Source organism: Tamandua tetradactyla, chromosome 6, assembly GCF_023851605.1.
Source record: "Tamandua tetradactyla isolate mTamTet1 chromosome 6, mTamTet1.pri, whole genome shotgun sequence".
NCBI lineage: Eukaryota > Metazoa > Chordata > Mammalia > Pilosa > Myrmecophagidae > Tamandua > Tamandua tetradactyla.
Genome location: NC_135332.1, coordinates 55,586,515 through 55,601,442, shown reverse-complemented (window position 1 = coordinate 55,601,442; position 14,928 = coordinate 55,586,515). Strand labels below are relative to the sequence as shown.

The 14,928-nt window shown below is 39.5% G+C and overlaps 2 protein-coding genes across 8 annotated transcripts in view; one reads left to right on the top strand and one right to left on the bottom strand.

Annotated features, from left to right (window-relative positions):
* The window catches only part of RPA1 (replication protein A1), a 66,579-nt gene extending 62,502 nt beyond the window's left edge, over positions 1 to 4,077 (bottom strand). The window contains exon 1 of the mRNA XM_077165498.1: positions 3,908 to 4,077. Within this exon, the coding sequence (XP_077021613.1) occupies positions 3,908 to 3,940 (33 nt within the window). The 5' untranslated portion in view covers positions 3,941 to 4,077. The remainder of the gene's footprint in view (positions 1 to 3,907) is intronic.
* Positions 4,078 to 4,168: 91 nt separating this feature from the next.
* Positions 4,169 to 14,928, top strand: part of SMYD4 (SET and MYND domain containing 4) — a 74,866-nt gene continuing 64,106 nt past the window's right edge. For 3 of the 7 annotated variants that reach the window (XM_077165491.1, XM_077165488.1, XM_077165492.1), the window contains exons 1-2: positions 4,456 to 4,627; positions 5,416 to 5,557. In XM_077165491.1, coding sequence (XP_077021606.1) covers positions 4,591 to 4,627; positions 5,416 to 5,557 — 179 coding nt within the window. In that variant the 5' untranslated portion in view covers positions 4,456 to 4,590. The other 4 variants (XM_077165489.1, XM_077165494.1, XM_077165495.1 and 1 more) reach the window with 4 other exon arrangements.

Below are 14,928 nucleotides of genomic sequence, written 5' to 3'. Positions count from 1 at the left end.
GAGTGCACAGGTGGTTCAGTGGTAGAATGCGAGCCTTCCATGCGGGAGACCCAGGTTCGGTTCTCGGACCATTTACCAACACCCCCCGCCCCCCGAAAAAAAGAATGCCCTGATGAAGCAGTAAAAATTACCCATTATATTAAATCTCAACCCTTGAATACACAAAATTTTAATATTCTGTTTAACAATATGAAAGTATGCACAAAGTACTCCTGTTGTATACTGAAGTATGACTGCTATCTCAAGGAAAAATACTTGTGCAATTTCTGTTTAAATTGCCTAAGGCATCTGTGGGACACCATCAAGCATACCAACATGTGTATCACTGGAGCCCTAGAAGAACAAGAAAGAGAAAAGGGCAGAAAAAGTATGTGAAAAAATAAGGGCCAAAAACTTCCCCAATCTGATGAAAGAGAAAAATGTATACATCTATAATGCTCAATAGACTCCAAGCAGGCAGACTACGAGAAACACACCAAGACACATTAGAATGAAACTGTAAAAATCCATAAAAAAAGAGAGGATTTTGAAAGCAGCAAGTGAGATGCAATCCCCAATAAGATTTACAGCAAATTTCTCATCAGAAATCATGGAAGCCACTAACAGTAGGATAGCATATTTGAAGTCCTTAAAGAAAAAACTGTCAACCAAGAGTTTTCTATCCAGCAAAATTATCTTTTAAAAATGAAGGATAAATTAATAAAATGTTTACGAATACAAGCTAAAAGAGTTCACTATGAGAAGAGTTGCCCTACAAGAAATTCTAAAGGGAATCTTTCAGGCTGAAATAAAAGGACACTAGACAGCAACCTGAAGCTGTAAGAGATAAAAAAAAGAACACTGGTAAAGATAACTACACAAGTAAGTATAAAATCCCATATTATTGTACTTTGGGTTAGTAACTACTTTCTCCCCCATATGACTTAATAGGCAAATGTATAAAATAACATTTAAATCTTGTTAATGGGCATAAAATGTATAAAGACGCAATCTGAGCTAATAATAATATAAAGGGAGAAGGATGGAGATATATAGGAATAGAGAGTTGTACACTGAAACTAAGTTGCTACTGGTCAAAATAGATTATTAGTTTAAGACCATATATCTGATAAGGGTTTAATAACCAAAACATATAAAGAACTCCTACAACTGAACAAAAAGACAAACAACCAAACTGAAAAAGAGGCAAAGGATATGAACAGACATATTTCTCCAAAGAAGGTATTCAAGTGGCCAATAAATACATGAAAACATGCTCAACATTGATAATCTTTAAAGAAATGCAAATTCAAACTACAATGAGATACTACTTCACACTCACTCGGATGGCTATTTTTTGAAGGAAAAAACAATAACACAAACAAACCTGAAAACAAGTTTTGGCAAGGATCCAGAGAAACAGAAACCCTTGTACTTCGCTGGTGGGAATATAAAATGATACAGCCACAGTGGAAAACATAATCTTTTATTTTATGTTAATTCTTGCCCAAAAAGCCTCTACTACTGCCATCCTTTCATGTCTGTGCCTTTTGAACTAAAATGATATTATCTAATTTGGCCAATGACCAAAGTTGACAAAGGTTCTATACCACCAGAGAACAGAGGTTGTCTGTCACCACTAAGACAGAAACACACACACACACACACACACACACACACACACACACACACGCTCGAAAACGTCCTTTTTCATTCATGAGTAAAATGCAAATACTTCACCCAACACTGGAAATGTATTTCTAAAGATCTGAACATAGGGAAAACTCACTTATCAAATTATTTAAATAAAAATAATTTTTGTAAAAGCGAAGAACCCTAGTCTGTCTTAAAGCAACTACAATAATATGAATGAGGACTACAGTTTGCAATCACTTCCTAGGTCTCAACACTCATTTATTCAAATATTTACTCAACTCTTACAACAGCTTTACCCCTTCCCATTTCCCATGCTCCCTTTCTTGCTTATTTATCTCTGTCTCAAACACCCCTTACTTTTCACTGCCTCATTCATTCATGCAATTAGCAAACCTGAATCCTGCCGGCACTGCTCTAGGTACTGGGAAACTATACTGGTAAAAAAAACAGAAGTGATTGCGAGCCTCATGAAATTTAAAATCCAATAGCAAAGACAGTAGCTGATATGAATCAAATAACCAACAAATAAAAGTAAATTACATCTGTGGTTATTACAATACCTAAGTTTACTGAGCACTTACTATGTATTAGGCACTGGGCTAAGCACTTCAAATGGAATAACTCATTTAATCCGCCCACTAGCCCTATGCAATAAGTACTAGGTGTCATTGCCCTCATGTCACAGAGGAGAAAAAGGCAGAAAAAAGTTTAGCATCTTGCCCAAAGTCATACAGTTAGTAAGTGAAAAGGGATTATGGTTTCAAAATAAAGGAATTTAGCCTAGCAAAAGAAGTCAAAGACTTCTCTGAGGAAGTTAACTACTGACCTATTTCAACATTATGTTAGTTAATGAGAGGGGAAAATGAAGGCCCATCCAGGATGCAGAAAAAAGGAAAAGCATGTTCAAAGGCCACATGGAAGACAAGAGTGTAGAATATACCAGGAATTTAAACTTAAAAAAAATAATAATAATATAAGACAATAAAGGCCCTATGCTTGGAGAAGACATAACAAGTGGAACTATGATGAGGCTGTAGAGACAAGTAGGCTCAACCAACTCTGACCCTGCATCCACTATAAGAATTCTGGTCTTTATCCCAAGACCATTGGGAAGCCACTGAAGCAGTTTTTATATTTTTGCAACAGGGGATGGGAATCACTAGGAGTGTTGAGGAAAGAGGGTACACTGAGAGGAAGTGAGTAGACCAACCTAGAAATAAGAGTGGCAGTGTGGATGGGAAAACATAGATGGGTTTAAGAGGAATAAATTATACAGGACAGGATTTAAGTGTAATAAAATCATACAGGATGTGGTGAAGGACTGGACCTCCAGGATGAAGGAGGATGCAATAAGAACGATTTCTCAATTTCTGGCTAGCATACCTCATGAGATAAAGATGCCACAGATGGACAAAAAAAAATCAAAAGGCCCAGCCATAGAAAGGAAGATAATGTATTTGCTTTTGGACATGCTGAGATGACTAGATGCCTTTGAGACATGAAGTAAGCAGACAGATTATAGAGATTTGTCTTTCAGAGTAAAAGGCAGTTTGGAACAAAGAAAATTTGTGAGCAACTGACATACAGATGATAATGAGAATGCTTTGGAAGATGAGGGCCTGGAGCAGATTGAGTCTAAAAATTTACAAAGAGGGGTTTGCAAATAGGATGGGGAAAGATCACTCAAGTTGAGTCACGGAAACCAAAAGAGGAGAAAATGTCAACAGAAAGCAATGTTCAACAGACTCAAAGAGCTGATAACTCAGACAAATTGAAAACTGAAAAGTGTCAAGTTGGATTTAGCAACTTGGACGCCCCTGGTAACACCACCCAGAGCTTTCTATCGTGATCAGGGAGATTACTGATTGCAGTGGGTTAAAGAGTTATTGAGGGGTGAGAAAATGAAACAGATGAAAACAGAAAACCCTCCGGAGAAGTTTAGCTGTGAATTGGTGGGGGGCGGGAGGGGCGGGACAGGTGGAGGGAGATGGGGAGAAATCAAAAGTTTACTTTGTTTTGCTTTCTTGGGTGGGAAAAAGGTGAGCATTTCTAAAAGACGATAGGGAAAACCCATTGAGGAGTAACGGTACTTGAGAGGCACCCGGGCAGTTCCCCTACGGCTCCCCGCATCTTCTACACCCGCCCCCCACCGCGTTCTCTGCCCACCGGGTCCCAGCTCCCCTCCCCTTCTCCACTCCGGACATGTCCAGACTCCCCACCTCCAGGGCCCACAGCCAACCCCCGCTGGCGTGGCTCCCGGACACCTCCTTACCGCAATGGCTCCCTCACTCAGCTGGCCCACCATGGTTCCGCCAGGCTGACTCCGCGCTCAGACACCTCCGCAGCTAGGACTCCACTCCCGCGGTCCCGCACGCTTCGTAGCAATCGGCCCGAACAGTTGTGCGCGCCACCGCAGCCTCCCGCCTTGCACGCGGCGCGGGGGCGGGCCTAAAGCCAAGCTGCAACCGCATTGGCCGGGACGTGGCGGGCGCCCTACGTAATTACCCCCCTCCCCCAGGCGTTTCCGGGCCTGGTCGCCGGATGGCGGAGCCTAGGGGAGGAGTCTCGAGTTGTGGGGCGCGCCAAAGCTTGGGGGAGCGCGAGCGGAGGCTGCCGTGGCCCAGTTCTGGGAGCTTTCCCAGCGGGCTTTTGGCCCTTGGCTGGTGGAGCGAATGGCAGAGGACGGTTAGAGCTGCTCCCTGTTAATTCTGCCGCTAAAAATAGTCACAGCGGCGTCTGGTTTCCTTCAGCGACCGGGTTTGAGCGCCTGCTGCTGCTAGGCTGCGAACCTGGCATTTTAGAGGCCTCTGAAGGTAAATAAGAACGAGTTCTAGCTTTTCCCGACGTGCACAGTCTGTCCGGGGAGTTGCTGCTGTGCACTTACTCAAGGTGGACATGGTACGCCACAGGAGAGACACAAAGTGTGTTGGAATCACCGGCCATTTGAACTGAGTCATGAAGGATGTGTGGAAGTTTGCCAGGTGGAGCTCAGGTGACAGTAGGGTGTTCTTGGCAGAATGAAAAGGCTATGCAAAAACACTGGAGATACGAAACAGTTTAACAACCTGGGAGACGAGACGGGGAAGCTGTGAATAGTTCAGCGTGGTCGTGTACAGAGGAAGGAGAAGTGGGACTTGAGAATAAGAAAGAAAGACTAAAGGGCAAATAACGAAGGGTTTGTATTGGGCGTTCCTATGTGATAGGAGGGGTGTTTATGAATTTTAAGGCAGAGGATTGTTCTCTGTTGCAATGTGGACGATGGAGGTGGAGGGGAACTGAGGTCAGAGAGACTAGAAATGGTGAGGACCTGAACTGAAAGAGTGAAAGGGAATTTGAAGGAAAAAACACCTATGTAAGTGATAGAAATGTTATGTTAACTGAAGAGTTTCTCCGGTGAGTAAAAAAGAAAAATCTGGAACGACTCCTAGATTTCTGACTTGAGCTACTAAGGTGGATGGATGTTGCAAGAGCACAGGGATGGTAGCTAACTAATTTGATTCATGGTTACATAACCATTATCTAGCATGGTGCCTATAGCATAGCCTTTTTTTGGCATGGACTGGTACCAGCATAGGCTTTTAATAAATATTTTTGAATGAAAGGATGTTGTATGAGTTGGTGTGAGAGAATGTAGATCTTTCCTCAGACATATAAGGCAACAAAATATCCATATCAACAACTAAAGAAAAGACCAAAATAATTTATTTTGTTGCTTCACACTTACCTAGAATTTGTGCTTTTGTAGAAATCTGATTCCTTATTTTCTTATTCATTTTGCAGGTCTAAGCATGGACCTGCCTGTGGATGAGTGGAAATCATATGTACTTAAAAAGTGGTCTTTACTTCCACTCTCCATTCAGGTCACAGTTTCAACAGCAAAGTCTTTGAGTGCTATCTTTCTTCAGTGTTCTTCACATCTTCAGTAAGTGACTGGAAATTTTAATCTAGAAAATTTTCTCATTTGTCATTTGCTCTGAAGTAATATCTCTTCTTAGTGGGTTAATTTCAGATTTTTATGTTGTAGGGGCATTCAGCAATTCTTCGTACAGTTTTCACCTTTTTTTAAATGTACAATCATAGAACAAGTAGTGAGGATTATTTAGCTTTCTTGGTGTCAGTGTTATGTTTCAATAATTCAATACCTTGCTGTAGTCACCGTGCTCTGAACATTGCTATCGCCTAAAGGGTATTAAAGAGATTTATTAATTGTTCACGGAAATTCGTTAGTGCTCAAATTTAGAGAGGACCTTAGAGATCATATAATCTAAACCCCATAGTTTTCGAATTCCCTCAACTATAGCACTCAATAAGAAAAACATTTTACATTATATCCTAGTACACACGACGCAGGAATTTCTCAAAATGTCATTCATTCAATGAATATTTATTGATCACCTATTTTGTGCCAAATACTACTAGATGCTTAGAATACATAAGTGGCCAAAATAGACAAAGATCCTTACCCTTAGGAGCTTAATTCAAGCGAGGAGGGGTACATAATAAATATCATAAATAACTAAAGCATGTAATATGTTAAAGGTGATAAATACAATAAAAAAGAAAAAGTAGAACAAGCTAGGGAAAACTGGCTGTGCTCAGAATGAGTGCAGTTGTAGTATTAAATAGGATGGTCATGTTATGCCTCGTTGAAAAAGTGAAACCCCAGCGAAGAGTTGGAGGTAAGGGATTTAACAAAGTAGATATCTGAGAGAAGTGCACTCCAGGCAGAGACTAGAGCGAGAAACCCTAAGATGGGAGCATGTTTGGCATTTTCAAGGAGTCATAAACAGAGTAAGCCAGAGAGAGAAGTAGGAAATAAAGTCTAAGAGATAATAGGACAGGCATGGTGGTTGGGGGAAAGCAGGTGGCACAGACCATATAAGCCCTTGTCTTTAGGGTTTTTTTTTTTTTTCTTTTTTTTTTGGTATGCTGTATGTAGGGGTCACATTTCATTATTTTTCCATGTAAGTACCCTGTTATTGCAGTACCATTTGTTGAATTTTTGTTTTTTTTGTGTGTTTTGTTTGTTTGTTTGTTTGGGAAGTACATGGACCAGAAATTGAACCCAGGTCTCCCACGTGGCAGGCAAGAATTCTACCACTGAACTACCCTTGCATCCCTGGGCCTTGTCTTTTTTCTCTGAGAAGGAAGCTATTGCTTGAAGTGATAGGCAGGCAGAGGTCTATAAAGATTACCAATCCCACCCCTCACACCCACCCCACTGCAAGGTTCCTGTACTTGGTTATTCAGTCTAACATAGTGTATGTACCACTGTGAAGAGGTTTTTTCGGATGAAATTAAAGCCCTAAATTATTTCACCTTGAGATAATGGAGATTATCTGAGTGGGCCTGACCCAGTCAGGTCATACCTTTCAAAACAGAGGTTTTTTCACTGGTAGCAGAAGGGTCAGTCAGAGACGTTCATAGAACGAGAAGGATTTGATGTGCAGTTGCTGACTTTGAAGGTCGGGGGCCACATGGCAATGCGGGTGACCTCTTGAAGCTGAGAGTGGCCCCTGGCTGACAGCCAGCAAGGGAATGGGACCTCAGACCTACAGCCTGAAGGACCTTAGAAATGGATTCTTCCACATATCCTTCCAATAAGAGCTCACTTTGAGTTGGCCTTCTAACACCCTAGGCAGAAAACCAGTTGAGTCTACCTGTCTTCCTTCAGAGCTGAGATAAAAAATGGGTGTTTTTATAGAAGCCTGTACTTTTTATTTATAGATTTTGCCAATTTGTAATTTTATATTCATTTGATCGCTTGGTTAACATCTAGTCTCCCATTATACATTATGACCCATGATGGCAGGGACTTTGTTTTTCTTGAAGTTTTGTCTTCAGTGCCTGGCATGTAGTATATAATCTTAAAATATTTGTTGGTTGTATAAATGAATGATGTGTGCTTCTTTATTGTACCTGAAGAGATGTGCAATAGTTACCTTCTGTTAGTTAAGTCTGAAATCTCATTTTACTTATTCTATTAAGACATGTTTAAAAGGAAAACACTATGAGGAGATAATATATTAAGTCATTATTTAAAGTAAACCTCCTATTCATATTAACTGAACCATTTTCAAGAATAAAGTAAAAACTTGAAAAAATAAGAGGTAGAAGAGGTCAGTTTTAGTAGTGGGAGGTAGCCATGGAAATTTGAGGCATATGGAAAATTAGTGGGTCTTTGTTACATTATAGTTGGAAGCTGTAGTAAGAAGACCTAGATGGCAAAATAACAATGTGCAATGATTTGAAGAAAAGGGGCTGATGGAAAAATAAATGAGAACAGAAGACAAAAAAAAAAAAATGGGTGTTGTTTTTAGCCATTAAGTCTATGGTAATTTGTAATTTGTTATACAGCAACAGAAAAAGAATACACAGGATTTTTTTTTTTACATGGGCCGGCACTGGGAATCGAACCCGGGTCCTCTGGCATGGCAGGCAAGCATTCTTGCCTGCTGAAGCACCGTGGCCCACCCAGTACACCAGATTTTAAGAGAAGAATGATGCGATTTGATTATGTTTTAAAGCAGGGCTCAGCAAACTAAAGTCTGCAGGCTAAATCCAGCCTTCCACGTGTTTGTTTTTTTCTTTTTTAACATTTTTAATTGTGTAATATAACATATATACAAAGCAAAGAAAGAAAAAAACAATAGTTTTCAAAGCACTCTTCAACAAATCGTTACAGAACAAGATCCCAGAGTTTGTCATGGGCTACCATATGAAAAAAATCCTCTCAGATTTTTCCTTCTAGCTGCTCCAGAATATAGGAGGCTAGAAGGAATAAATATATATTTTTTTATCACAATTGATTTTTTCTTTTTTTAAAATTTTTTTATTAATTATAAAAATTAACAACAAACAAAACATTAAGATATCATTCCATTCTACATATATAATCAGTAATTCTTAATATCATCACATAGTTGCATATTCATCATTTCTTAGAACATTTGTATCAATTTAGAAAAAGAAATAAAAACAAAACGATAACAGGAAAAAAAGATTATACATACCAAACCCCTTACCCCTCGCTTTCATTTACCACTAGCATTTCAAACTAAATTTATTTTAACATTTGTTCCCCCTATTATTTATTTTTATTCCATATGTTCTACTCTTCTGTTGATATGGTAGATAAAAGGAGCATCAGACACACGGTTTTCACATTCACTGAGTTACATTGTGAAAGCTATATCATTGTTCAATCATCATCCAGAAACATGGCTACTGGAACACAGCTCTACATTTTCAGACAGTTCCCTCCAGCCTCTCCACTATATCTTGAACAACAAGGTGATATCTACTTAATGCGTAAGAATAACCTCCAGGATAACCTGTCGACTCTGTTTGGAATCTCAGCCATTGACACTTAGTCTCATTTCACTCTTCCCCCTTTTGGTCGAAAAGATTCTCTCAATCCCTTGATGTTAATTCTCAGCTCATTCTAGGGTTTTTCTCAGTCCCTTGATGCTCAGTCTCAGCTCATTCCAGGATTTCTGTCCCACGTTGCCAGGAAGGTCCACACCCCTGGGAGTCATGTCCCACGCAGCAAGGGGGAGGGTGGTGAGACTGCTCGTCATGTTGGCTGGGGGGAGAGGCCACAACTGAGCAAGAAAAGAGGCTCTCTTGGGGGTGACTCTTAGGCCTAGATTTTAAGTAGACTTGACCTATCCTTTGTGGGGTTAAGTTTCATATGAACAAACCCCAAGACTAGGGGCTCAGCCTGTAGCTTTGGTTGTCCACACTGCTTGTGAGAATATCAAGAATTCAACTTCGGGAAGTTGAATTTCTCCCCGCTCTCACCTTTTTTTCTTTTTTTGTGGAAAATAACATATATAAGCAATAAATTTCAAAGCACAGCACCACAATTAGTTGTAGAACAGATTTCTGAGTTTGGCATGGGTTACAGTTCCACAAATTTAGGTTTTTGCTTCTAGCTGCTCTAAGATATGGAGACTAAAAGAGGTATCAATTTAATGATTCAGCAATCATATTCATTTGTTAAATCCTGTCTTCTCTGTATAACTCCACCATCACCTTTAATCTTTCTGCCCCTCTCTTTAGGGATATGGCCATTCTAACTTTTTCATGTTGGAAGTGGCTGTCGTTAATATGGGGTAGGGAGATGGAACTAGCTGCTGTTCTGGAGAGGTTGGGCCCTCTAAGTTTCAGGACTTATCTGGTCCAGGAACCTATGCTGTTTGTTTCGTATGACCCACAACTAAGAATGGTTTTTACACATAAACATTTGCGGTTGATTTGGTAATGGAGAACACTAACTTTGAACTAAGTTTGAACAATTAAGCAAAATATTATCCATTAAAAGAAAAAAGAGAAAAAAAACGAAGCTGGAGGTCTCGCGCTGCCTGACTTTAAGGCATATTATGAAGCCACAGTGGTCAAAACAGCATGGTATTGGCATAAAGATAGATATATCGACCAATGGAATCGAATAGAGTGCTCAGATATAGACCTTCTCATCTATGGACATCTGATCTTTGATAAGGCAGTCAAGCCAACTCACCTGGGACAGAACAGTCTCTTCAATAAATGGTGCCTAGAGAACTGGATATCCATATGCAAAAGAAGGAAAGAAGACCCATCTCTCACACCCTATACAAAAATTAACTCAAAATGGATCAAAGATCTAAACATTAGGTCTAAGACCATAAAACAGTTAGAGGAAAATGTTGGGAGATATCTTATGGATCTTACAACTGGAGGTGGTTTTATGGACCTTAAACCTAAAGCAAGAGCACTGAAGAAGGAAATAAATAAATGGGAGCTCCTCAAAATTAAACACTTTTGTGCATCAGAGAACTTCATCAAGAAAGTAGAAAGACAGCCTACACAATGGGAGACAATATTTGGAAACGACATATCAGATAAAGGTCTAGTATCCAGAATTTATAAAGAGATTATTCAACTCAACAACAAAAAGACAGCCAACCCAATTACAAAATGGGAAAAAGACTTAAACAGACACCTACCAGAAGAAGAAATACGGATGGCCAAGAGGCACATGAAGAGATGCTCAATGTCCCTGGCCATTAGAGAAATGCAAATCAAAACCACAATGAGATATCATCTCACACCCACCAGAATGGCCATTATCAACAAAGCAGAAAATGACAAGTGCTGGAGAGGATGCGGAGAAAGAGGCACACTTATCCACTGTTGGTGGGAATGTCAAAGGGTGCAACCACTGTGGAAGGCAGTTTGGCGGTTCCTCAAAAAGCTGAATATAGAATTGCCATACGACCCAGCAATACCATTGCTAGGTATCTACTCAAAGGACTTAAGGGCAAAGACACAAACGGACATTTGCACACCAGTGTTTATAGCAGCATTATTTACAATTGCAAAGAGATGGAAACAGCCAAAATCTCCATCAACAGAAGAGTGGCTAAACAAACTGTGGTATATACATACGATGGAATATTATGCAGCTTTAAGACAAGATAAACTTATGAACCATGTAATAACATGGATGGACCTAGAGAATATTATGCTGAGTGAATCCAGTCAAAAACTAAAGGACAAATACTGTATGGTCCCACTGATGTGAACGGACATTCGAGAATAAACTTGAAATATGTCATTGGTAACAGAGTTCAGCAGGAGTTAGAAACAGGGTAAGACAATGGGTAATTGAAGCTGAAGGGATACAGACTGTGCAACAGGACTAGATACAAAAACTCAAAAATGGACAGCACAATAATACCTAATTGTAAAGTAAACATGTTAAAATACTGAATGAAGCTGCATCTGAGCTATAGGGTTTTTTTTTGTTTTTGTTTGCTTGTTGGTTTGTTTGTTGTTGTTGTTTTTTACTATTACTACTACTTTTATTTCTTTTCTTTATATTAACATTTTATATTTTTTTCTGTTGTGTTGCTAGTTCCTCTAAACCGATGCAAATGTACTAAGAAACAATGATCATGCATCTATGTGATGATGTTAAGAATTACTGAGTGCATATGTAGAATGGTATGATTTCTAAATGTTGTGTTAATTTCTTTTTTTTTTTCTTTCCGTTAATAAAAAAAAAAAAGAAAAGAAAAAAGAATTCCATTTTCCTCATTAGTTGACCTGTATTACATGAAAAAAATTGTATTATCATTACTACACTTTGAATTTTATTCTGTAAAAATTTTTTTCTTTCTTGTTATATACATATCTGTATAATATCCTTGATTTTTACCTTTTGGCCAGCAAGGCCTAAATATTCACTATCTGGCCTTCTATAGAAAAAGTTTGCTGAGCTCTGTTTTAAAGGTTTACTTTGACCAGTGTTGAGGATTGACTATAGAGGAAGCAAGGTGGGAGCAGAAAGACCTGTTGGAAAACTATTGCATTAATCCAGATGAGAGAAGAAATAGCGGTAGACTTCCAGGCCAAGATGGCAGCTTAGCAAAGTGCACGTTTTAGTTCATCCTCCAGAACAACTACTAAATAACCAGAAACAGTACAGAATAGCTCCTGGGACCATGTCAGTGACCAAACACACAGCGTACCCCAGTCTGAACCAGCTGGACCTGCTGCAAGCCCCCCAGAACCGTGAGTTCCCCAAGCTGCGGCGCCTGGTGCCCCTCCCCCACAGGCTGCTTCCCAGAGGGGAAAGAAAAGAGACTTTACCAGCAGGAGGGGCTGAGCCCAACCAAACGCCAATTGTGCAATTAATTAACAAATTCTGACTACTAAAAATAGGCCCCCAACTCAGGTGAGCCTGGTCAAAGTGGACGTTGCTCATTTTTGCCCTGGTAGGAAGGGGGCAGGGCTGATGGAAAAAGAGGAAAAAAAAAGGAAACGGAGGTTTTTGTGGCTGTGTTTCTACAAAGGCTTGACTGCCTTTGGATAAAGTGGCAGGGCTTCTTGGGCTGCCCCTGCCCCAGACATAGGCAGAAACAAGCTCGTTTGAGGGCTTGTCTGGAGCCTGTGCCTTCCCCAGGGGAGGGGTGAAGCCCAACTCAGGTGGAATCCCTCCATCAAGGAATTCAGACACCAGGGCTAGGTAATTTGAAGCCATTAAAACCAGCCTACAACCTCTCCTCTGTCTCCACACGTCCCCAGCAGGGAGAGTCTGCCAAAGTTAAAGGTACCGCATCATCTTATGCTGGTGGGACCTGCAGGCAGACAAGCACCACATACTGGGCAAGGTAAGAAAAACAGAGCCCAGAGACTTTATGGAGAGTCTTTCAACCTGCTGGGTCTCACCCTCAGGGAAAACCGACACAGGTGGCTCTTTCCTCCTGATAGGAGGCCAGTTAAGTCTGGGAAAATCTGGTTGGGGTCTATAATACCTAAGTAGACCCTCCTAAGGGTGGGGGGCAAAAGGCACCATACAAGCAGGGTAAGAAACAAGAAAACAAGAACTGAAAAATTCTCCTCTGTTAAACAAAACCTAAGCTAGAGGTCCAGAAAAGGCTGAACTGAATGTCAAAGAACAAATAGACAACAAATTCATCCAGCAAGAAAACCCTAGGGAAAAGAAGTGAAAGCAATCTCCAGAATAAACTAATTAAGGTAATTAAATGCCTAGATACCAGCAAAAAATAACAAATCACACTAGGAACATTGAAGATATGACCCAGTCAAAGGAACAAACCAACAATTCAAATGATATACAGGAGCTGGAACAATTCAGAATATATGAACAGACATGGAAAACCTCATCAAAAACCAAATCAGTGAACTGAGGGAGGATATAAAGAAGTCAAGGAATGAACAAAAAGAAGAAATCAAAAGTCTGAAAAAACAAATCACAAAACTTATGGGAATGAAAGGCACAGTAGAAGAGATGAAAAAAACAATGGAAACCTACAATGGTAGATTTTGAGAGGCAGAACATAGGGTTAGTGAACTGGAGGACGGAACATCTGAAATCTGACAAAAAGAAAATATAGGAGAAAAAACAGAAAGATGTGAGCAGGGTCTCAGGGAATTGAAAGACAATATGAAGCGCACAAATATATGTGTTGTGGGTGTCCCAGAAGAAGAAGAGAAGGGAAAAAGAGACGAAAAACTATGGAAGAAATTATCACTGAAAATTTCCCAGCTCTTATGAAAGACTTAAAATTACAGATGCAAGAAGTGCAGCGTACCCCAAAGAAAATAGATCCAAATAGACATACTCCAAGACATTTACTAATCAGAATGTCAGAGGTCAAAGAGAAAGAGAGAATCTTGAAAGCAGCAAGAGAAAAGCAATCCATCCCATACAAGGGAAGCCCAATAAGACTGTGTGTAGATTTCTCAGCAGAAACCATGGAGGTGTGAAATAGTGGTAGTTTGGACCAGAGTGGTAACTGTGGGGATGATGAGAAATGGTTATATTCTGAAGGTAGAGTCAGTAGGATTTCCTGGCAAGTGGGATGTGGTATGTTAGAGAATGAAAGAAGTAAAACCTGACTCTAGGGATTTTGGCCTGAAGAGCTAAAAGTTGGAGGGATGAAACTACTATTACCTACAAGAGGTGCAAATATTGCCGTTTGGGGAAGAAAGATCAGGAGTTTATGTTTAGACCTGTTGAGTTTGATCCAAATAGAGGTTTCTAAATGAGTCTGGAGTTTGGGAGAAAGACCTGTACTAACTAGAGATATAAATTTGGGAATTGTGTATGACATCTAGAAACATGAGACTGAATGAGTTTACCAAGGAAGAGGATATAAATGCTTACTGTATGTGATGTACTTTGATATTTTTTTCATCTACTTTTCATTTTAAAAAGTGCTGATTGGGACTCACTAAATTGATTTCATGTCTCCATTAATCATGACCTTCAGTTTGAAAAACTGTATTTAAAACTCTACAGAATCTGTGAATTCCCTTTATGGAATTTCCAAAAATAATGAAAACTAGGTAATATACAGACTTTTCACCAGAATAAATCAAATGTAGTTTACTAACAACAAAGTGTAACAATCCACAAGAATCATTTGAAGTTTAGTGCATTGGAAAGGGATATAAATCACAGAAAAGAAACTTGCCTCGTTGCTTGATAGTGGAGTTCCTCAACACTCCTGCCTAGGCTATTTTTTAAATATTTATTTATTTATTTAAGTAGTTGTAGGTTTACAAACAATTAAACATAAAATACAGGATTCCCATGTAATTAACACCTTGCATTAGTGTGGTACATTTGTTATAACTGATGAAAGCACATTTTTATAATTGAACTATTAACTGTAGTTCATAGTCTAACTGTGTCATGCAGTTCCATGGTATTTTTTTATTCTAGTACCATAGATAAAACCTAAAACTCCCTCTTTTAACCACATTCAAATAATGTAT